The 23,209-nt window shown below is 53.0% G+C and overlaps 2 protein-coding genes across 4 annotated transcripts in view; both read right to left on the bottom strand.

Moving 5' to 3' along the window:
* Window positions 1–10,096, bottom strand: part of Slc9a3r1 (SLC9A3 regulator 1) — an 18,723-nt gene extending 8,627 nt beyond the window's left edge. Inside the window, exon 1 of the mRNA XM_021212595.2 lies at window positions 9,492–10,096. Within this exon, the coding sequence (XP_021068254.1) occupies window positions 9,492–9,917 (426 nt within the window). The 5' untranslated portion in view covers window positions 9,918–10,096. The remainder of the gene's footprint in view (window positions 1–9,491) is intronic.
* A 1,154-nt stretch (window positions 10,097–11,250) lies between these two features.
* Rab37 (RAB37, member RAS oncogene family) overlaps window positions 11,251–23,209 on the bottom strand; it is a 69,883-nt gene continuing 57,924 nt past the window's right edge. The window contains exons 1-9 of one of the 3 annotated variants that reach the window (XM_021212822.2): window positions 19,190–19,301; window positions 16,427–16,537; window positions 15,461–15,502; window positions 14,830–14,896; window positions 14,692–14,744; window positions 13,677–13,742; window positions 13,062–13,118; window positions 12,908–12,984; window positions 11,251–12,787 (exon numbers count right to left, since the gene is read on the bottom strand). In XM_021212822.2, coding sequence (XP_021068481.1) covers window positions 12,682–12,787; window positions 12,908–12,984; window positions 13,062–13,118; window positions 13,677–13,742; window positions 14,692–14,744; window positions 14,830–14,896; window positions 15,461–15,502; window positions 16,427–16,537; window positions 19,190–19,282 — 672 coding nt within the window. In that variant the 5' untranslated portion in view covers window positions 19,283–19,301 and the 3' untranslated portion in view covers window positions 11,251–12,681. Of the gene's footprint in view, window positions 12,788–12,907; window positions 12,985–13,061; window positions 13,119–13,676; window positions 13,743–14,691; window positions 14,745–14,829; window positions 14,897–15,460; window positions 15,503–16,426; window positions 16,538–19,189; window positions 19,302–23,209 lie in introns of those variants that run through there. The other 2 variants (XM_029546074.1, XM_021212825.2) reach the window with 2 other exon arrangements.

Below are 23,209 nucleotides of genomic sequence, written 5' to 3'. Positions count from 1 at the left end.
ACTCACAGACCCTCAGTACTAACCTTCAGCACTAACCTTCAGCACTCACAGGCCTTCAGTACTAACCTTCAGCACTCACAGGCCTTCAGTACTAACCTTCAGCACTCACAGGCCTTCAGTACTAACCTTCAGCACCCACAGGCCTTCAGTACTAACCTTCAGCACCCACAGGCCTTCAGTACTAACAGCTCCCTTTTAGAATTCTCTAGACCGGCTCCTAACCTGTGGGTCTCGACCTCTTCTGGAAAGCCGAACAACCCTTTCGCAGGGGTCATGTGACATATCCAGCATGTCTGCATATCATATTCATGACTCATAACAGTGGTAGCATTACAGTTATGAAGTCCCAAGAAAAATGTGCTGGTTGGGGGGGTCACCACAGCATGAGGAGCTGGGCTAAAGGGTCTCAGCGTTAGGAAGGTTGAGAACCGCTGCTCTAGAGGGTCTCTTCCTTCGCAAGCAGGGGAGGGGGGGTGTTTTCAACTTTCAGAGAAACTACCTAGCCTGTCCTCTTCCTGTCCCCAGGAGCTGTCACTCATTGTGACTGCTGAGTCAGCCCATCCCAGCTTGGGTGGAGCTTGGAGGTCCCCTGGGGACAGGCCCCTAGTTCCCAGGCCTAGAGCCAAGTAGAAATGGGGGAAGGGCAAGGTATCTGAGCTTGGGCTCTGCTTCTGGGAAAAGGGATAAAGGGGGGGGGGACTCCACACTGTCCCGGGCTTGGTGTGTGTGCCCTGCACTTGTGCCAACGCGAGGGACATGGGGGAGGGGGAGGACACCTTCATGGGAAGGTGAGGCCAGTGGCTGTGTAAACCTTCACAGGAACTTCCAAGCTGAAAGTGAAAATCAGGACTCATTCAGGAGAGACTGGAGACAGACAGGCAAGAGCCCCAGGCAACGGTGGCAGAGGGTGGTGTCAATGGACTGGAATGGTCCAGGCTAGACTGACTGAACCTCTCTTTCAGTTTTCCAGAGAGGACCCGGAGCACTGCTTCCAAAGCCTCCTCAAAGGCCCTTCTCCGTTCCTCAATTCCCAGGCTGTCCCTTGACCCTCTGACCCAGGGTTTTAACCCCACCCTGAGTGGCCACGCCATCATCTCCACCCACGCTCTGCTCTGCGGGCCAGGGAGAGAGAAGATGGGGGCACGGAATTCAATAGTCACCACCACGGCCACCTGCAAGGCTGGGGAAAGCCGATACCCGAATCCCAGGGCTGTCTCTGGGGAGCGGGCCCAGGGCTGCTCCCCGTTCCCCATCAAGGGAGGGCTACTAGGGGGACCAAAGCCCCTTTGGGCCCAGCCCCCTCCCGGGCTGATGCCCTGGGGATAGGCTCAGGAGGAACAACCCTGGCAGTTTCTACCACTTCCCAGAGGCCAGCCAGCACCCCCAGTAGGGGGATGGGCACCGAGAGTAGGGAGACCACCCTGGTGGCCAGGGGACACTTTCTAAGGCTGTCCTTCCCCAACCCAGTCCTTCTTTATGAAAATATATCTGGTGCCCTGCTGATCCATACGGGGGAAGGAGTCCCAGATTGAGATGGGGGAAAGAAGGAGGCAGGGAGGAGAAACATTGGAGGGAGGGGCTGGGGACATCTCTGCTTAGCTGTGGGAGACCGCTGTTTGGTTTCCCCCCTGTGGACTCAGGCTTGATTCTGCCTAAGCTTGCCACATAATGTCTGGGATGCTCTCCCTCTGGAAGGCTGGGGAATGGCCAGGGGCCTTGAACACTTCAGCCACTGGAGGCTAAAAGTGTCATCTGCTTACTTCAGATGGCATCATCTGGAGTTCCCTGTAGGACCCCCTTCCTCTTTCATCTCCACGGGCCAAGTAATGTTTGTTTGCAAAGAAGGATGCTACCCCCTTGTCCTTGATCTTGTGGCTTCTTGGGATCAGAACATATCTGGTCCCAATTACTAGTGTGTATATGTGTATGTGTGCGCGCACGTGGGAGCGTTGGTTGGCCCTTGTAGGAGCCAGGTAGGAGGAGGAACCAGGAAAGCTGCTGCTTCAGAGACACTGATACTCCTGAGACAGAGGCCCCGAGCCAGGTCCCCACTCTGACTAGTCCCCCAGTGTCTCCTCAGTGCTGGCTCTGACTTAAGGTGAAGCAGAGCTCTGCTCAGTTCTCTCCCAGGCTGGGGAGACCTGAGACAGAGCAGACTGGTACCTGGGCGGCTGCCTGGCTGGACCCCATCCAAGGCTGGCCGCCAGGTGCCTTCCTGCTGGCCCTGCAGGCAGTCCGTCTTTACCAACCCCCAAGTCTTCTCCCAGAAGTTGCCGATTTATGGGCTGTCCCAAGAGACTAAGCAAGGACATTCAAGGAGCTCATTGTGAAGCAGGGGCTGGCTAGATACAGGAGAAACAACTAGCAGCTCCCGCTTGCTTGCTTGCTTACTGACTTTAGCATGTCCTAGGCACTAGGCTGGGGCCATAGATATTTTTTCTCATATGAACCCCAATTGTAATCCTATAAGGGAGATAGATATGCCCACATTTCACAGAGGAGAAAGCCAGGTTTAAAGAGTGAATTGCTCCACTATACACAGTTGATAAGAGGAGGCGCTGGAATTTGAATTCAGAGCTGGAAAAGCACTAGAGCACAGATATACCAGCCGTGGGGAATTTTAAAAAACACCCAGGCACGGTGTCAATGGCAGGCAGACCTCAGTGAGCAGGAGGCCAGCCTGGTCTACACAGTGAGTTCCACCCCTCCCTCCAAGAGACAGTCACAATGTAATCAAAATATTACCATTTCTTTTTTTTTGTTGTTTGTTTTTCGAGACAGGGTTTCTCCGAGTAGCCCTGACTGTCCTGGAACTCACTCTGTAGTCCAAGCTGGACTTGAACTCAGAAATCCACCTGCCCCTGCCTCCCAAGTGCTGGTGTGTGCCACCACTGCCCAGCATATTACCATTTCAATGTATGGACTTGCTTTAAAATCTGAAATAGTGTGGGGGTGCACACCTTTAATCCCAGCGCTTGGAAAGGAGAGGCGGTGGGTAATAAGTTCCAGGAGACAGCCAGGGCTCTACAACAGAGAGACCCTGTCTCAAAAAACATGGCAAAACAAACCCAAATACCATCCCCTCCCCTAAAAGTTTCTCTCTCCCCACATCCCCACCCCTTTCTTGGTATAGCCCTGGCTGTCCTAGAACTTGCTTTGTAGACCAGACTGGCCTCCAACTCAAAGCCGCCTCTGCCCCTGCCTCCTGCGTGCTGGAGTTAAGGATGTTTGCCTCCACCGCCTGGATAGTTTTACCTCTTTTTGAATTTTTGCAGGCTGAGTATTCCTAATCTAAAAATCTGAAGTACAACTTGATCCAAAAATCTGATTCTTTTTCCCAGGCAGGGTCTCCTGTAACCCAGGCTGGCCGGGCCACAGACTCATTACAGATGAAAGAATGACCTTCCGCCTATACTTCCAAGAAGACCGGGGATTACAGGTGAGCAGCACCAGGCCCAGTTTTATGTGCCACAGTGCCGAGAACAAAGGGCACTCTATCGATAGTCAGAACTGTGTTCCTAGTCCCCAGATCTGAAAAAATTTTGGCATGATATCACAAATGGAAAGTTCCATACTAGGAAGCTTTGGTTCCTAAACAAAATGTGATTACCACCAGGTGTATAAGACACAGGTCGGGCTGGAGAGATGGCTCAGCGGTTAAGAGCACCGACTGCTCTTCCAGAGGTCCTGAGTTCAATTCCCAGCAACCACATGGTGGCTCACAACCATCCTTAATGAGATCTGATGCCCTCTTCTGGTGTGTGTGAGGACAGTGACAGTGTACTCACATGCATGAAATAAATAAATAATTCGTAAAAAAAGAAAAAGACACAGGTGATTTTTGTGTATAGACTTGGGTCTGGCCCCTTATCTTAGGTTTGGGTAAAATTCCCAGAGTTGGCAAACATCCAAAATTCTGAACACTTCTAGTTCCAAGAATGATAGGTGAAGGGTATCAACCTGAACCAGTTCCCATGCCCAGAGTACTTCCGCATGGACACCTCATGTGGCCAGTGGCCGAAACGTCAGTTACCAGAGGCCCCAACTATGCTCTGCTCTGTGAAGCTACTATGGGCCTTGGGCCTGTGACCTAACACGTACACAGAAAGGCTGCTTTTGTCTGTGATGCGAGTGAGATCTGAAGCTGGCCAATGTGCTCCACGGGTTACCATGCTGCCTTTCAAAGCCATCCGACCCCAGGGAATGTACAGTGTCCTTGTTTAGGATACAAGGACTGAGACATCGTCATGGCTGGAGACATAAAAAGTCTAGTCTGTTCTACCTGGAAGGAAAGAAAGGCTCGGGCAACTTGCAAGGCCAGCCTCCTGGAATCTCTGTGCTGTCAGAGGGGGGGGGGCACGACTAGCAAGGGAAGGGAGGGGTGGGAGGGGTGGACCCCACCCATGAAAGGATAGGAACTACTTCCTCTGGGCTGAGCTTCCAGGAGGTATCCATACTTTTCTGAAGGACAGAATGCCTAAAAGCTCTGGCTCCAACAAGAATTTCTTACCCCAACTCCTGCGGGAAGCTGGGTCTAGCAGCCCGAACTGCCAATTTTGTATGTCTGTGTTGTTGGGGTGTGAACCTGTAGCCTTATGTAAGCGAGACAGATTATCACTGCACAAAGAAGCCTGTGAGTTTTTGCCTCTGTGACGGTCCTCATGTGGTTCAGATTTATCTGAAGAGCCGGGTTCTGAAGCACAACACGACTGTGTGGCCAAAGAGAGGTACACACACAATGGAGTGATGACTGGGGAACCAAGACACCTTGCTTGCTAGCGGAGAACCACCTTAATAGCTATTTCCACCCCATAAGAGACCCACTTGTGATGGTGCTCACATGCATTAAATAAGTTTCCTTTCCAAATAGGCCCGCTCTACCTTAGAAGGGCAGGCTAGGACCGTATGATCAGCTACTGTAGTCCATTTTCCTCAGAGGAGAGCCACAGCTCCAGCAGACTTTGACACTGCTCCTTGGCCTTCTGAGGTCTTGCTGTTTTCCCACTTTCCCAGAAGCTCCAAATGGGGAAGGAACTCCCCATCAGTCTGAGGTTTCCAGAGAAAGCCCCGCTCTGTCTCTGAAACCATCTTTCCAGACAAACTGGCCGAGGTGAACCGAGAAGCCGGGGCTCTGCCATTTAACCCGTAGAGAAAATGATCCCCAGTATGGCACAACCTATCCATTTCTCTTTCTTTTTGTGAGGCAGGGTCTCACTGTGTAGCACTGGCTGGCCCCAAACTCACAGAGATCCACCTGTCTCCGTTTCTCTGAGGGCCAGGACTAAAAGTGTGCATCACCACACTGGGTCTTGACCTGTCTGTTTCAAATCCAAATACCTAGCCACTTCCTTCCAAAGTCTGCCCTTCTGAAGCTCCAACTTAGCCAAAGCAAACCTGTCAGCTGCCTGCGGTCGGCTCACTGTGCCCACCCACCTAATCGCGCTTCCTGGGGGTAGCTACATCACCTTTGCCTCTAGACCAGGGTCAAAGCTGGGAGGAACCCGGATGAACCTGGGTGCTCTCACACTCATGCCTGGCATCTTATCGATCTCCTTAAGAGCCCTGCAGGCTGGGGACTGGTACCCTGTCTTGCCACACCTGAGCTAAGGTTTGCAGGAACTGAGGAACTTCCTGCCGTTTCAGAGCCAGGAGGCTGCAGAGTGGAGACTCTCCAGGCTACTGTGCCTGACCCCAAAGCCTACACTTTTAGCCTCCCTGTCAGCAAGGAGTAGGTTGACTCTATCTGAAATTCCATCTCTGGGTGGACTGGTTGCATAAACAAGCCCAGGTGTGCTGGTCCGAGATGAACAGGGATAAAGGTCCCTTATAGCTACTATGTATTCACTCATTAATTCAAATAACATTTATTGAACACCTCTCTAAAGTAGGTACAGAGCAGAGTTGGTAACAGCGGTTGGAATAACCCAAGGCTGTGCCCCGGGGCTTCCCATGTAGTTGAGGCCAACAGCACAGTATGTACAGGGCCACAGGGATACATAGCTTGCCTGGGGGGACTTGGATCTCTGCTGTGGCTGGAGTAAGAGGGTGGATAGCAAATTTGTGGAGGCCTGTGGTACTTCACAGAACTATTATTGTTCTTATTAAATATTCATGCAGCATGTCAGTCTGTGCCCCAGTCTCTGGCTTGAGCTGGCCATCGTCCCGCCTTTACCTCCCATGTGCTGGGTTTATAGGCCTGAGCCACCACACCCAGCTCATCACATAAACACTAAACAACAGTGATCTTTGAGCGCTTCTGAGGGCTGGGCTTGGCCAGCTGTACCTGCCTAGGTAAGGAGAAATCGTCACTGTGAACTATTTATTACTTCAAATGCCAACAATCAACATTTACTGAGCACTTACTTAGTGCCAGATATTGAGTGACTTACACACACATCCTTATGTAATCCTAATAACCTCATGAAGTCACCACCATCATCCCCAACTTACACAATAGGAAACAGAGGCTTAGGGAGATGAAGACACTGGGCTCCAGGCAGGCTAGCCAGGACAGCTGAGCTGGCTCAGGAGGGCTGCCTAGGGCCCACTTTGGACCAGAACTCAAGGATTTAGGCCTTGTCTCATGTCTGGCAATGAGCAGGGAAAAAATAATAAGAAGGCAGGTGAAGGGCTAGGGAGATAGTGTAGATGATAAAGCTTTGGCTTGCAAGCTTGAGGTCCCGTGTTCAATCCCCAGACCCACCCCCCAGCAAAACCAAAACAAACAAACAAAAAACCCCAAAACCAAAACCAAGACAAACAAACAAACAAACATTAAAACAAAAAACACCCCAGAGAGGAGTTTTAGGTTTATGACCCTAGGCCTGGGAAGGTGGAGACAGGAGACTCTCTAGGGCTTACTGCCCAACTAGCTTAGCCAGATTTGTAAATTCCAACCTGGTGCACCTTTAATTCCAGCACTCAGGAGGTAGAGGCAAGGAGGCTCTTCTGTGAGTTCAAGACCAGCCTGGTCTACATAGTTTCAAGCCAGCCCAAGGTGGCATAGTGAGCTTTGGTCTCAAACCAAACCAAACACCCCTACAAATCTCAAAGCCCCAGGTCTTAGTGAGGGATATTGTTTTTAGGGACAAGGTGGAGGCTCAGGGTGACAGAGCACGCCCGTGACCCCCAGCATTTGGGATGCAAACTTCTGCGAGTTGAGGACAACCTGGTCTCCAGAGGAGCCAGAGGGCCACAATCAAACCCCGTCTCAGAGAAGAAACCTCAGTCTACCTCCTGGGTCTCAGCAGGCTCCCAGGGATGGCGGGCCACCAGCATTCCAGGCTCCTTTCATCACCAGCCTTGCTTCCTCCTGGCCCACCACGCGACCAGCCAGTCTCTACAACAGCCTTCTCCTGCTCACACCTTTGAGATTAACAGAGCAGTTCCCACTCTGCCAACAAATCCAGGCTGGACTGTCAGATCTCAGTCGGGTGCTTTGTGTCTAGAGGAAAGGGAGTCCTTGGTGTTTGTGTTGGCGTATTTTGCAATATTGGATGGGGTGTGGGAAAAATGTCGCAGGGAAGCTCCCCATATCATATGGCGACTCTATACTAGAGAGAGACACTGAGCGGAACAAAGCTGAAGGGACTGGGGTTTTCATGGGCAACAGTGAACTAATGGGGCACAAGTGCTCCCTATTGTTTCTGTAACTACTGAGAAGACAGGCCACCACGCTGCCACTGCTCCTGTTTTAGAGATGGGGGAAAATCAAATTCAGGAAGTGACTGGCATGCCCCATGATGGTTCTAGAGTCTCCTGGCCCGAGGGAGGATCTACACAAATTTAGGTGTCCCACTGCCACCTAGGGACCCTGATTCTTTGTCCTCTCAGGAAGACAGATCTGCCAGCAGGCAGCCCCAGACTTTTTAGAAACAAAACAGTCTGATACAGAGCCTTCCACAGCAGCCTCGCCACCGCCCTCCAGCACCCAACAGTAAGACCAGAGACTGCAACTTGGTGTGTATGTAGAGTGAGGGGAGGCTGCGGGCTATCTGTGCTGGTGCTAAAGTCCAAAGGAAAGAATGGGAGGCGGGGGCGGGGGTGGAAGGGTAGGTAGGGGTGGGGTGGGGGGACAAATGGTGAATCAATGGACAGGGCACAAAGTTCAAATTGGGTTTGTGCCTAAGAGCAGAGGTCACCTGTTCCAACTCGCTGCCAGGGGCTCTACTACTGCTTACCGATGCCAATTTGGCACTGGCAGGAAGTGGGAACTTGGTGGCCCTGGCATTCCCAGAGCCAAACTCTGGCAGAACCGGGCTTCTGGTGACCTCACTTCCACCAAACCAGTTGGTACTCTCAGGCTCCGCCTTCAACCTTACCGCTGAAGAGTGCCCTTTCCCCGTGGAGGGAGGATCTTCCTGGCTCCATGGATACCGCTGATCTACATGTGGCGGTATCGGTATCGATCCGGTAGAGAGAGCCATTGCACACAGAAGAGACCCTGCTCCCAGGGTCTGAGCCCTGAACCTGGCCTCTTTCCCTCCTTGCTCTCTAGGGACAGGGAGGCTCTCAGCACAACAGCTCCTGTTTTGCCAACTGCCCCTCCAGCAGCTGATTCAAACTGGGGTTGTTTGGGGGAAAATACCAACCACTGGCAAAACCCAACCAGACGGCTTGCTATCGCTGGATTGAGCAGAGGAGACACCAGGGCGAGACCACCTGCGAGGGTCGGCTCTGCAGGACGCTGCCTGGCCTATTCCCGCTCCCTCCCCCAGCCATCTTTCTCCTTTTCCTCCTCTTCTGAGGTCCTCCCACCAGGCTCCCAGATACCAGCTAGCGAGCGCTTACTCCTCACATTCCAGAGGACCATAAATCCTCCAGGGTGGCAGAGCCACCACCCCCAAGACGCTTCTGCACCTCCTCCCGGCACCCTACCCCCACCCCTCGCTCTGAGACGTTGAGACTTCCTCTCTTTCTTAGAAGTCACTTTAGACTTGAGAAGGATGAAGTCCAACCGGTGTGAGTTAATGATGCACAAACTAGAGGACCCAGGATGTGGGTAGGGCTGAAGGGGCCCTCCCAGGGACCCTTAGTTACTCAGCCTTTAAGCCACTTTGAGCTAGCATCCACAGGGACTGAAGAGAGGAGAGAAGAAAGAGGGAGGGAGGGAGGGAGGGAGATGCGGCGGGGGGGGGGGAGCTCTTAGCTTAGCTGCAGGCAAGGATAACCCAGGAATAAGTCCGGGTTGTGGGGCGGAATCCAAGGGATGGGAGCAGAGAAGGGGACTGGGTTTCTCTGCGCCGTCTTCCAAAGTTCAAGCAGTCAGGAGATGCAGGCGGCAAAGGAGTTCCGCTCCCCAGCCAGCCCGGACAGGGCAGTGGGGTCGCCGGTCGCACTCCGAAGCACGCCTTAGAAACTGCGAAGGCTCCGGGTCAGAGGGCGGAAGCCGTTTCCTCCTCGCTGCTCGAGTTTCAGAAAGTGCTTGAACGTCCGGGGCGCCCGAGTCTCTCCGGAATCCTAGTCCCACACCCAGCCCAACCCGCACTTACCAAGTGGCTCTTTTCGGCCTCATTCTGGTCCCCCGCCTCCTGAGTGTCGGCGGCCGCTGGCGACTCGGCTTGTTCTGACTTCTCCTGGGGGCGCAGCAGCTCTTCCCGGATCGGGACGCCCAGCTTCTTGAGACGCTCGTCGGTCTCCGGGTCGACCACCAGCAGGCGCACGGCGTTCAGCGCCGCGCGGATGCGGCTCACCACCTGCTGATGTGTCTCCTTTTCCACATTCTCTCCGTTCACCTCCACCAATCGGTCTCCGGCCAACAACCCCGACTTCTCGGCCGGCGAGCCAGGTTCTACCAGCCGGATAAACTGGCCCACCTTGCCCTTCTCCCCGTGCAGGTGGAAGCCGTAGCCGTTCGGACCCTTCTCCAGGCAGCAGAGCCGGGGCAGAGGCTCCCCGGCCGCTGCGTCCGCGCTCATCTTGCTCTGCGAAGGCTCAGCGCGGGTGCCGTCGGAGGCCGGGGACTCACGACCTTTCTCCCCGAGCCGCAGAGCTCGAGTTGGGGGCTGAGCACCGCACCGGGCACAGGGAACAGGTGTCCCGGGAACCGCGGTTGTGAACGCACAGGAAGGGAGCCGGCCAATCCCCGCCCTGCGCGGCGTCTGAGCGTTCCAGAGCCCGCCCCAGCTCCTAAACCCGGGGGCGGGGCCGTGCGGTGGGTGTGGATCACAGTAGACCAATCAGAAATCACGAACCGGACTCTTGCGCCGGGGTGAACAAATCTAACCAATGAGGACAGTGGGGCGTGGCCGGCACTCGGCGCGGCACCCCGCAGCGGGAGAAGAAAAGAGAGCCCAGGAAGTGGAAGTGTTTGTTACCAAGTGCCGAGTTGGGCTGATCGGGCGGGGCCGAGGCCGGGGCTGGGGCCGGGTTCCAGGTACTGAGCCCAGAGGCCCCACGGGCTCCGCTCTGGTTTCCACGTTGTGGAGGGGGATTTAGAAGAGCCAGTCTCTGGGTAAAGGGTTCTCAACGCTTTAACCGCCTTCAGCCAAAGCCTGTTGCATAGCTTGGCTCGAGGGAGGGGAGCGACAGTTGCTGGGGAAACCACCCCATACTCCCCCACACTCACTCCTCCCCCTCCCCAGGGCCAACTTAAGAACCGGACGGATGTCTTCTGTAACACAGTAACACTGTAACAGGGTAACTGTAACAGAATAACTCCGGAACAGAGTTGTTTAAATAACAAAGTTTCTTCTTGTGGAACCGCGGCTCTATCCCTGGACTTGGCGTATAGACAGAGGTTTGGGCTCTGATCCCTTCTAGAAACTTGTAGAGCTTGGTAGAGAGACACAGGCTCCTTGCAACCTACCTGGAAGGCAGGCTGCCTGAGAACAGATAAATAAATAATAAATAAAGGGCTTAGTTTTGGCAGTAGCCTTTAGCCACGGAGAGAGGGCGGGTGAGACAGCTAGGTAGTCAATCTCAGGATTCACTTCAGAGGGAATGGAAGACTGGCTTTGTTCAACAGAATGAAAAATGACTTGGATTGTGAGATAAGCATTCCAGCTCCCTCTTGCCAGCGCAGATGTGGCCACAGAGGCTGTGGGGGGTGGGGAGGGTAATCAGTTAAGGGTAAGTTGAACCTATGAGGACACCAAGGGTGAGGATGGAATGATTCGGACATTGGGTAACAGTTTCCCACAATGTGCCACGTAACAAATTCTCTAACACGATCCTCCTCCTGGGGATAAACAGGGGGGGAAAAACCGGTCAGAGTATATTTTCCAAAATACTGCAATTTAATTCTGAAAAACACAAATGCCAGAGGCCCAGAGCTATATATGAGACTAGAGCTCCTGGCAATCTGCTCAGAGCCCCAGAAGAGAACCCGGAGCCCAGGCTCCTCCCTGTTCTGCCTATGAGCGGTCACAGAGAGCTTCCTTATCAACCCGTTTAGAGTGCTGACTTTGCTCTGGGAGCAAGATTTCTGCCTCGAAAGCAAATATAGTCACCTCAGAAATGTGTAATGCATACTTTCTTGGAGCCTCAGTCGCTGCCCAACCTATAGAGATGTGGTAAAGCTTCCTGTAGGTCATGGATCTGCCCCCTCCAAGTGTCCTTCCTTCTAAGGGTCAGATCAGAGCTTTGGGAGACACATGGCCTTGGGCCTACAGGGCTTCTTTGTCACCCCTCTTCATACCCTAGACTTGCCCACACTTGTCTTGTGCACATTGCATCAGCCCACCCCAAAATCGACAACTTCCCACCCTCTCAACCCAATTTAGTGGAAGAGGAAAAGACAAAATCATTTTGCCCTAGTATTGCTCTGAAGTTAGAGAGCTGGGGCTTAGTGGGAAAAACTGGACTATGGCTTTGTTCAGTTCTGCCTCCCACACATTCTAGGAGCCAACAAGTTCTTTATCTGGCTCTGACCTCTGCCTTAAATAGCCATGGTGCTGTACACCTTGTCTCAGGATTGGGAGGGAGGGGAAGGTTTTTCCAGACTCTGACCTCTGGTTGTCTAGGAACCCAGGTGGAAAGCTGACGCTGACGAGAGAGGTTCCATGGGAGAGCGGGGCATCCCCTGGGATATGAGGTCCAGAGATCAGGAGTGTTTTCAGGTGCCCCACTGTGCATGTGTGCTGGAGAAAAGGCGTGTGCACGCTTCCAGAAGGAGGGTCGGGAAAGCCAGAGGTAGCTGAGCAGACTCAGTACCTAGTAATTGCTATTCCTCTTAGGACAATCTCCATGTTTATCTCTCCCAAGGCTTTGGGCTAGCTCCCAGCACGAGGGCCCTTATTATCTTTCTGGGAGCTGAGAGAGGAGAAGTCTGGGGTCTCCTTAACCCCCTTAGTGATGATTGGTGATGGGGTCACAACCAGCTCCCATACCCTAGCAGTGCTTTGGCGCCACCTGGTGCCATGCTGGTGCAGTAACACTCTTGCTAGAGGAGAGGCCCAGCCTTTTAGAACTTAGCCCCAGAAAGCAAAGGACCACCGAGTCCCTACCTATTTTGGTTTTGGGGGCATATGGGTACCTTTTGTGTTATTAGTTTATGTATAGTAAGATAAAGTATGAGTAATTAATCCTTCCCATGATGCAGGGAAGCTAATGAAACTAGGGTAATGGCTACTCCCTTGGCGGGGGGCCACCCGCTGAGCCCCCAGCTTCTCCTAGTTGGTGTGGCAGTTGGAGTAACTGCATCCCCAAGGGTCTCTGGGCCTCCTCTTAGCCCCTCGGGAGTCACACAAAGGAGCAGCAGCTGGAGCGCTTCTTCTGGGACTCCACATAGTCTCGGATCTGGAAGCTGGGCTCATCAGGCTGCCTCCCTGCGCGGTATTTCAGTTCCCTGGAATAAGAAGAACCATGGGACTGGGAGTGTAAAGCTGGACTTTCCCCTCCCCCACCACTGGCTTTCCAGCTTGCCCTCCGTCCCACCCCAGGCTCCCCTTCCCTGCTCAGCTCTTACTTGGCAATCGCCAGAAAGGCCAACTCCACGTTCATGCCAGTCTTGGCACTGGTCTCCATGAAGGGAACACCATACTCCTGCCCGGAGAGAGTATCCTCAGGGCCTGCTTCTGGCCTCTCTCACCATTCACCCAACCCCACTGGCAGTCACTTACCCTGGCCAGTGTCTCTCCATCCTCAGAACGGATCACCCTTTCGCTGCTTACATCTGCCTGTCAAGCCCATGTGTGTCAATCAACTTCTGGGAAGGAAGCATGGACCCCAGGAAGCCCATCTTTTGCCCCAAGGAGCAAGTACTACCTGCCCTCTTCTGGTAGCCTGAGGGACTGCAGGCAGGTGTGATTGGCCTGGAGCCAGCGTTTCTGGGTTGCTCCGGCTGTGTGCCCAATGCCAGCCCTGAGCACTTGGGGAGGTGTGTAACTCTAGCAAAGGGTGTGGTGACCCAGCTTCATCAGGTGACAGCAGCTGAATTAAACCCTTTGTACTTAACCCCTGACCCTGTCCATAATGATCTAAGGATGGCTGGCAGCTGAGTCACCTGGCATCTCTCCAGCGGCAGTTGAGGCTATTGGTGGAAGGGGCTACTACTAAAGCTCTGGGGCAGGGCAGGCAGAAGCCACAAGACATGTCAGACTCTCACGCTGGAGACCTCAGAGTCCTCCGCCGGGAAGGATTTAGGTGGCTATGGAGCTGGGTGGGGCTGGTGCTGAGGCAGTGGGAGAGGAAGGCCGAGCGCATCAGTGCATCGACTGTAGCACAGAGCCACTCACCTTGTTGCCTAGAAGCATGATCACCACGTCCCTCTGGGCATACTCATGGATCTCTGTGAGCCAGGCCTGTGGGAGAGGGCAAACCGAGCCAGGCTGAGGCCAAGGACTAGGGGATTCTTCTCCTAGAGTGCTCTGTTGGGATTCTAAAACCACAAAAGGGCTCAGTAATCAAAAGCAACGGGATCAGCCGTATGTGGGAAACAGAGGGTTTTATACTTCCCACACAGAGGCGGGTGGGTAGAACTGGAGGTCAGCCTGAGCAACCTATCTAGACTCTGCCTCAAAACCAAAACAACCCAACAACAACAAATAGGAATTGAAGGTGGAGATGACTAAGCCGGGCTGGGGATGTAATACAGTAAATACTTGCCTTGACTATACACGACTCTGGGGTCCGTTATCCTGTATGGCCTTTCTGACCAATAAGTACTGTGATCGATTAGTGATGTCTGCCACGAGACTAGGCTTGGAGATGGTCATGCTCTACGGCTAGTATCCTTTTATACCTATCTGTTTTATCCCCTCAGTTTGCTTGTCAGTCCTCAAGGTCTAGAAGCACACAAAACCAGAACAATGCTGTGCACAGAGTTGTGTTTGTATTTATTGGTTATGGCTTCTCTAATGGTCTGGCTGTGAGGACACTCTGTCGTCTTGAGTTGCAACTTGGCCTGGATGCATGTGGAGTTTTCTGCTTGGGCTTTCCTCCCGTGGACAACTGTCCAGGGTGGAGCTGGGACTGCTCTAAACACTTTGATATATAGCACACTCATGAATTGCAGTTAGGGCTACCCAGGGCACACCAGCCTGCTCGGTTTTCATGTCTACATGAAATAGATAACTCATATCTAATGAAATAGCTAGTCACTGCTGAGTGTCTTTCAAAGGCGACAGTTCTATGGTCTACCTGTTTTTACAGAATTGAAGCAATCTGGTCTGCAGAAGCCCAGTTCTGGCTGCTCATGACAGGCAGGGTTGTTGGGACAGGGAAAGGTCCTTGGGGGAGGGAAGGACCTACCCTGATGTTGTCAAAAGAAGACTGGTTGGTGATGTCATACAACAGGAGCAAAGCTGGAGGGGGACAGATATAGAGGAGTTCAGGGCATCTGCATAGATGCTGTGGAATGGGGAGGGGACAGAGGATAAGGGGACTTACCCTGAGCATCTCGGTAATAAGCATGGGTCACACTGCGGAAGCGCTCCTGTCCTGCAGTGTCCCAGATCTAGGAAGAGAGAGAGGTGAGAAGGAGGCCAGGCTAGCTGCTGACTGGAGCGCTCATTCTGTGGTGTGAGAGCTGTCTGTGAGCTGGGGTGGGTGGGGGAGGGGGGAGCTGTCTGTGAGATGTCGGAAGGGGGACAGGGGGAGCCGGTTCCTTCTTTGGGTTTCTCACAGTTCTCAAGGCTCCCCGAGCATCTGACAACCTCTTAAATCGCCTTTCTGGGATCCTAAGCCTATTTACTGCTGTTTCCTCTTCTCCAGCCTAGGGGTTGGGCATCCTTACTGCAGTAGAGACTCAGCAAACTGGGAGGGAGGGATCACAAGGGAGGCTAAGTCGGGCTGAGGGCACTCTGAGTTGCCTTTGATAGGAGAAAGGGTGCCTGGGAACTGCTTTTTTTTTTCTTTCTTTTTTTTTTTTTTGCAGATATCAAACAAAGAAAAGCAGTTTCCTCTCATGGGCCCCACAGGAAGTTACCCCAGGCTGAGGCCAGGGCTGCAGGCCTGTGGTTCAGGTTGAGATGCAAGCGAGCGAGCGCAAGCCCCTCCTCCGCCCCAGCTTCCGCTGTACCTGAAGCTTCACCCTGGCACCATCCACTGTCACCACTTTATTCTGAAAGAGAAAAGGGCAGAGGGTCGGGACGGGAGGGGAGGGGAGGCTGGCCTCCTAGTTCTGCTAATTTCCTGTCCTGGTCTCTCTCCAGGCCTGCAGGCAGCGTGGTGAACCTGAGACATCTTCAGCCAACAGAGCAGTGGGGACCTGCTGGAAGATCCCTCCATCCATTCTTCTCCTAACCTAGCCAGCAGGGAGAACCTTCAGACCTGCCGGGTCCTCTGCTGGACTCAGCACAGGGAAGGTGTGCGAGGCTCTGCCCCTTCCCTTCTTCAATCTCTGTCTCTCAGGGTTCAACTTTAGTGATGAGACACCCATTAGCATCCCGAGGCCTTCCGAGGCTTGACCATCTTTCTCCCTGCTACCCATAATTCTCTCCATGAAGCCTCAGCACTCCGTTCACTAGGGGAAGCGTGAAGCTTTTGTAGGCTCACCTGCTAGGGCTAGACCTTTTCCCTCTGGGATCCTTTGATATGCAGTACTCAGTGGTCCCACTTGCACACTGATATAGATGGAGATCTTAGATACCTGGGGGTGGGGAGTGGGATGGGAGACAGCCCCGAGATCTGTTCCCTCTGAATCCAGACCTTCAGCTACTTGGCAATTGCTTCTTGAAAACTGACCTTGACAGAAGAGCCCAGTTCAGATGGCCACTAGCAAGGGGCTCTCTGGACTTAGACCATGAAACTACCTTGTTTTGGGGGGATATTATCCAAGAGCTGAGAGGAAGGTGGGCAAGATGCCAGCCCTACCTAGACTCCTTTGACCTAGCTATCTCTGTGATCCTGGTGGGAGTGCCTTTGGGGCCTTCCAGGCAGTAAGCCCCAGGTGCCCTCAGGATTCAAAGCAGACAAGGAGAGGACATTCTTCTTGAGCCTGAGCTGTAGCTCAGCTCACTGCAGGAGGAGCCTGCAGCCACCTCACCCTGAAGTCTATGCCGACGGTGGCTATGAAGGTTCCGGACAGGAAGGCCCCGTCTTTGAATTGGATCAGGAAACAGGTTTTGCCGACGCCCGAGTCTCCAAGAAGCATCACCTAGGAGATGGGGGCAGAGGCAGTTAATGGCAACTGGGTGGGGGGAGAAGAGGGTCTTCTGGGATTTCAGATGCTCCAAGAGGGTCAAAGAAGAAGAGAAGGGTGGAGAAGGATGTCAGCAGGACAGAGGAACGCTTGCCTCCAGTGAGCCTGCCCCTGCCATCACCGCGCCTCTCTCCCCGAGTCTCCTTGCCTCGGCCTCTGAGGTTCTCCCTCTGAGCTTCTTGTACTAGTCAATGTCCTTGAAGCAGAGCTGAGACCTCCGAAGTGCTTAGAGACCCCCAGAGAATGTCACATCCCGTAGGTCTGTATCTTGGATATATATCTGCCCATTGCTGGCCTGTTCAGAGATTACTGATGCTCTGAGTGTATGCTCAGGTGGGTGGGGCTCCCACACAGTAGCCTACCAAGACTTGACAGGCGGGTGGGAACATGATGGTGCGGGTCCTTCATCCCAGCATTTGAGAGGCAGAGGCAGGCAGATCTCTATGAGTTCAAGGACTAGCTAAGGCTAAAGAACAAGACCCCCCCCTCCCCATCTTTAAAAAAAGAGAAGACTTGATGGGTGGGACACTCTCTTTAAATTACTATTGTTTGACTTTCCTTTTGGGTCAGATATTTATTTGAAAGTGTCTAATGAGGGCTTATGTTCATAATAGGCTTGCAGGAATTAGGGAAGGCTAGAATTTATCCTGAGATGGGGAGCCAGCTCGTCTGAAGTTTTTAGCAGAAACCTCCCAAGAGGGACAAATGGCTGCAAACTGGCATCTTTAGGCTACTGTGGAGAACGTGCAGGTATGGTGGAGGGAGCTCTTTGTTCAGTCATCTTGGAGAACGGAGGTGTAGACTCAACATTGGAATGTTCCCAGCTGCCTGGTTAGACTGTTAATAAGGTTAGAATTGCTCGGGGCTCTCTGAACTTGATAGTGGAGCCAAAAAGCTAAAAAGCTTCCTTAGATACGGGGTCTTAGGACTGATTAGTTGACTGTGGTGCAGGGATGTCAGAGTGGGCCCGAGAGGAAGGGATGCAAGGCTGAGTTCCCATATTATAAAAACCCTACTGTGTGCTTTGGGGAAATTTTCATAATTTTTCTGTGGCTTGCCCACCATAATAGGAGGAAAGTGGGGGTGGGGTGGGGGAGTGGGGCTCATTCCTTTGCAGCCTTTCTGGAGCTTGTCAGTGACTAGCGACAAGATTGATGGGAACCACTTAAGACTCTGAGAAGAGTGCCCGAGACCCCAGACCTAAGGTGCTCCAAGGATCTTTTCCCATCATGCTCTTTTCCCACAGCTATAGACTCAGGACTGGGCCAAGTCTGGCTGGTTGGGGGTCAGCTATTTTGCAGGTGCTCCTGGCAGGCACTCTGATGGCTCTGGGGCCCCAGCCATACAGGGGAGGAAGGGAGGGAGGGAAGCAGGCGAATACAGGTATTTGTGTACTTTACAGATCACAGCTGCCTTGAGCAAATGATGCAGCCGGTCACCCAGCCCATCAAGTCCACCAAACACAAACAGCTGCTCAGCCTTGCCACCTCCTAGGTAAACAGCTCAGTTGTCCCACAGGGCCTGGAGGTCAGGAGATCCCCATCAGCCTGGGGGGGGGGAGGGCTGGCCATCAGCAATTCCCCTCCCCTGAGGACTTGGAGCCCCATTTCCTGCCACAAGCCCACACAGGACGCCTATCTCAACGTCTCTGGGTGGGTAGGCTGGCTGACTGGCTTCCCCTGAAACTCTAGGGGGTGGAGATGTGAAGCTCCTAGTGAGAGTGAGATCTGGTGTTGGAGAGGGACCAAGACCCTGAAAGAGGCAGGTATCCTTCAAGACCAGGCATCAGCTCTACCTGGCATAGCTCTTACTTATCTCTCCTAAACCCCGTAGAAAAAGAGTGCAAGAGGCTGGCTGGCTCAGCATCTCTTTTTAGAGTTCCATGTACTTTCTTAAACCAAGGACACTAATAAAAGAGGTGGTGACCGACTGGCGTCCATACTTGTCCCACGTCCTTTTGTGCAGGGCATTCTTGCAGAATGTATGCACCCCGGAGAGTTGCCTTTCAAGTCATTGGGGGTAAGGGGGGGAGGGAGGGTGGGCCACGGTCACTAATTGCCATGTTCTTTCTCAGCTTCTGAAAATTCCCAAGTGGACTTGTAAGCTGGCTGCATGCAGTCTGGGGTGTTGGGAAGGATTTGTGAGTCTACGTCTGGAGGCAGTGGGGAGGGAAAGGGTGGGATTTACTGCTGAGTGGGGACCCAAAGCACTGCGTGCGTGCGTGTGACAAGTGTCACTTTTTGAGGCTTAGCTCAAAAAGGGCATTAACCTTGAGATGCCTCTGCAGGCGGGGGATGCCCTGTCTGTGTCTTCAGAGAGTCGCTATCTCCCAGTATTTCAAAGTGTGGCAGAAGAAACTGGGTTCTTGTTCCCAGGGTGGAGAGTCTAAGTCCTTCTGATCTGCTTTACCCCATGCCCTCCGAGGTCAGCCTAGAACCCTAGAGACTGGGATGAGCCCAGGGGTTATGCCCCAGACCAGAGACCCAGCTGACACTTCCAGAGAGGGGCGAAGACAGGGAAGGACAGGGTCCTAAGGCAGAGGACATCGGGAGGGAAGTCTAAGTGCCGGCCTGGGGGTCCCCAGCACTGAGCGCAGAGCCCACCCACCTTGCCTGTGAGATCGTAGTTCGGACTGAAGGGCGGGGAGCGCTCAGGGGCTTCTCCATCCCCAGCGGTAGCAGCTCCTGGTGTGCCAGTCATGTCCCCGGACAGTCAGAGGTGAGCCCGGCTCTCAGCAAGCGAGGGAGAGCGCGGAACCGCCCTGCCATAGGCTCCGCCCACTCCTCCTTCCCCATCCACCAACCGGCTCGGACCCTGATAGACTCCTCCCTCCGTCCCCGCCATCCCCCTCGACGACGCCTGCCAGGACGTCTGAGACTCGTAGAGTGCACGCCCGAGGGACTGGCAGTCCCCCTGAGAGATATTAGCCTAGTTTAGTGCTTTTGCAGCACGGAATGAGTCCTGGTACAGGATCAGCCCATTAAGGTCGCAGTGGCGAAGTTAGATTGCCATCGAGGCAGCGGACCCGGGAGACCCAGCTAGCTGCGGAAGGTGTGGCGCTTGGTTCCTACTGCGGCTGTGCGGTGGCCAGCAGGGCGCGCCCGAGCTCCAGCCAGTTGACAGTCCTGTACTTACCTGCAGGCAAGAAGCTGGGGATGTCCCTGAGCAGTGTTTGACAGGAAGCTGCATTCTGAGGCTAGCACCCAAGCGGTTCTGATAGACCTCAGCTCATCTGAGTCTACTTTTTCACCGACACTCACCTTGGAGCGCACTGACCATCTGGGGAGCTCCTGGGTGGGGCTAACACTTTGAGCTCTTTGCCATGTTTATCCTTCATTTGTTAGTCTAAGCCCCTAATGTCCCACCACCGGAACGCGAGCTCTTGAAGATCATCTTTCCAAGGGGACAAGATAGGCTCAACCTTATTCAGGGGAGGCCTAGGCCTAGCCACCGAGTGGGTGCCACAGGAATTCATGAAGTCGTGGGTCGGTTTGAGCTGTTTCTAGTACAGCCCAGGAACCCAGCCCAGGAACCCTGCCGGATGACAGGGGATATGGAGAATCTGGGGTTGCACATACCAGGGCTCAGTGGCTTGTGGGCTAAATTTTTAACATCCCAACGTTGTATAGAAGGGAACAGGATGGGGGACTGGATGCAGGGTGTAGGAAGTGGGATGGGCCCCTCAACTCTTTAGATGAGGGCAGTGAGGGCTGGCTTTTGGGTGACTGTGACTTGGGAACTGGCTGTGTACATCAGCAGGAACTATTTCATGACAGCTGAGAGAAGATCCTGGACCCTGGATGGAGGTGACTTTGTCGAGGTGGGAATTGGAGAGGGGTAGTGGCTTGCCCCTTGCTCACCGTCCACTGAAAATCAATGTTATTGGGGGGGGGGTACATTGTATCCTGAAGCCCCAGGCACTGGTACCCAGAATGTGTGTGACTTTCCTTGGCAACAGGAACATTAGAGATGTAGGTTAGAATTGGGCCATACTGGAATAGGGGTCCAGTGCTGGTTAATATTGATCATCAACTCGGCAGGCCCTAGAATCATGCCTGTGAGGGATTATCTTAATTAGGTTAACTGAGGTGGGAAGACCCACTCCAGAGTAGGGCAGCATGAAGAGGAAGTGATCACACCTCTTGTTGTTCTCTGTTGCTTGTCTGTGGGTCAGCTGCCTCAGGCTCCTGCTGCCGGGGCTCCCCCCACCCCTGCCACGATGAACTCTAACCCCCAAACTTCCCTTCTTCACATTCTGTTTGTGTCTGGGTGTTTTATCACAGCAACAGGAAAATTAGCTGAGACAAACCCCTAACCCAGTGTGACTGTGTTATGAGGAAAGGAATATTTGATGACTCCAAGGAGCATGGATGATGCCCGGAGCTAACAGAAGCTGGGAAGCAGTAGGGAGAATTCGACTGGGATACTGCTGACCCCTTGGTTTGGGACTTTGGTGTGTGTTGTTGGCTCCATTATTATTTTGGGAGGAGGCAAAAGCCTCAGGGGTTGGGGCTTAGCTGATGTTAGGGATTGGTTCTAATGCTGTCTCAATTCAATTTGGCTCTCAAAGGCCTGAGGTCCCAGACCCTGACGGTCTCCGCCCCCAGCTGGATTTGATTGGCATTAAAGGATTGCCTTACAGCCAATGGCTGGGCAGGTAAACTGAGGCGGGACCTGGGGATTTGTGAGGGCCAGCAACCAGGGAGAAAACTGGAGAATGATGATTCCTAGCGAGACGGGTCAGATTTAGAGCTGCAGAAGGAAAAATTCACCCAAAATGTAGGTGGAAAGGGAAAGTGGCCCCAGGGGAGGGTGCCCAGAAGGTAACAGGGCAGGGAAGAGAAAACACAGATTCAGAGGTGTTGAGTCAGGAGTACCAGAGGGAAATGTGTGCTAGCTGGGTGGAGGATCAGAACTGCCCAGCCTTTGAGCTAGTCAAGACATATCAAAAATAAGCTAACGTGTGTGTGTGTGTGTGTGTGTGTGTGTGTGTGTGTGTTACACCTGTCTTAGAGGAATGGGTTTGAGATGGAGCAACCCAGGCACCTCCAGAGACAACAGAGATAAAAGCATTCTTACAGAGAACCGGGGAGAGTGCAGTCCTTTTCCTGGGCAATGCTTGTTAGCATCTCTGGGTTGTGTTCCCTGGGCCAGCAGCATGCAGCATGCAGACAGTGCAGTATGGATGAGCCATGCTTTGTCCCCTGAGATGCTGTATTATCCTGTGGTGTGTTCAAGGGCGGTCCTGAGGCAGTCAGAAGTACGAGGGCCTTAAGGACCTTCAGAGTGGACTGTGTAGAAGAGACGCTCACACAAGGGCAGGGAATCATAGGATGTAGCCTTCAGTGCAGAGGGAATGGTCTAGAACACACCAGCAAGGCTTTCTGACCTCTGCGCTGATGCTGTGTGCATGCCCCGACAACCCGCGTCTCTCCCATAGCTGCTTACATCTTACGTCTTACCACAGTCACACACTCTGACACCAACACTGTAACATAGACATGCCTCTCACGCACACCTCACACAATCCTTTAACATACAAGCTTCATATTATAAACACACACTAGATCGCATGTCATGAGACATCATTGCACTCATCTCCTGTCATAGCACAAGCATACCATGTCTTACATGACTCCCAGACACAGGCCCCACTTCGCTCCAAACAGGTGCATGTCTCTCAGCACGTGGAAACCACAGACATCATTTGCATTCCACCACGAGCTCATAAAATACATCAATGCCCACATGTCCTCAAATTGACCCCATAACTCACATCCTCAACGGATGCACCAATCACTCTCAAATATAAAACACTATAAATTACCCAACCTCCCTCATGTCCCACAGATGTGAAGTGCACATGCACACCACATTACCCTCCAACCAGAAACTCTCACCCTACTGTGCTATAGGACACTCACAAAGCCTTCCTGATACAGGGTGAACCAGTGACAACGGCTCCTCTCTTGCCTATTTAGAGGAACACCTGGGTTCTTCCCAGACATGCAGGTGGACTGAAGAGACCCCCAGGGCTATGAAGCACCTAGCCCACTGACTGCAGGGTCCAGATGTGGAGGGGAGACTAGGGTAGAGGCTGGAGAAGCAACATTGACGCTCAGGTTTTTCAAACCATGGTGCAAAGACCACCCACAGCACAGCACCCAGGCCATGTCAAAACGGCGACTCTGTCCCTATGATGATCCTACTGGGGCAGCCTCTGCAGGTCTTTACATATGCCCAATGAGCCTCGAGAGCCTCAATTGTGTGCTGCTTTGACCAGAAGATGGGGGAGTTTAGACTTTAACAGGCAGTAGTGAGACGATGGTAAGTGGACAGAGGAAGGCTTTTGGAGATGAATTTTGGTGAAACTGGAGAGTCTTGGGAAAGTTAAGACTAGTTGTAACAAGGAAGTGGGATGGGTTGGTGGGAAAGGTTAATGTCTTGTGGTTTGAATATGAAACGTCCTTAAATGAGTTTGCTTTCAGAAAATGCTCAGTCCTCAGCTCGGGGCATTATTTTGGGAGGTGGTAGAATTTTTTTTTTTAAAGATTTATTTATTTATTATATGTAAGTACACTGTAGCTGTCTTCAGACACTCCAGAAGAGGGCGTCAGATCTTGTTAC

Source organism: Mus pahari, chromosome 14 (genome assembly GCF_900095145.1).
Source record: "Mus pahari chromosome 14, PAHARI_EIJ_v1.1, whole genome shotgun sequence".
Lineage (NCBI taxonomy): Eukaryota > Metazoa > Chordata > Mammalia > Rodentia > Muridae > Mus > Mus pahari.
This window is presented reverse-complemented; position numbering and strand designations above follow the sequence as displayed.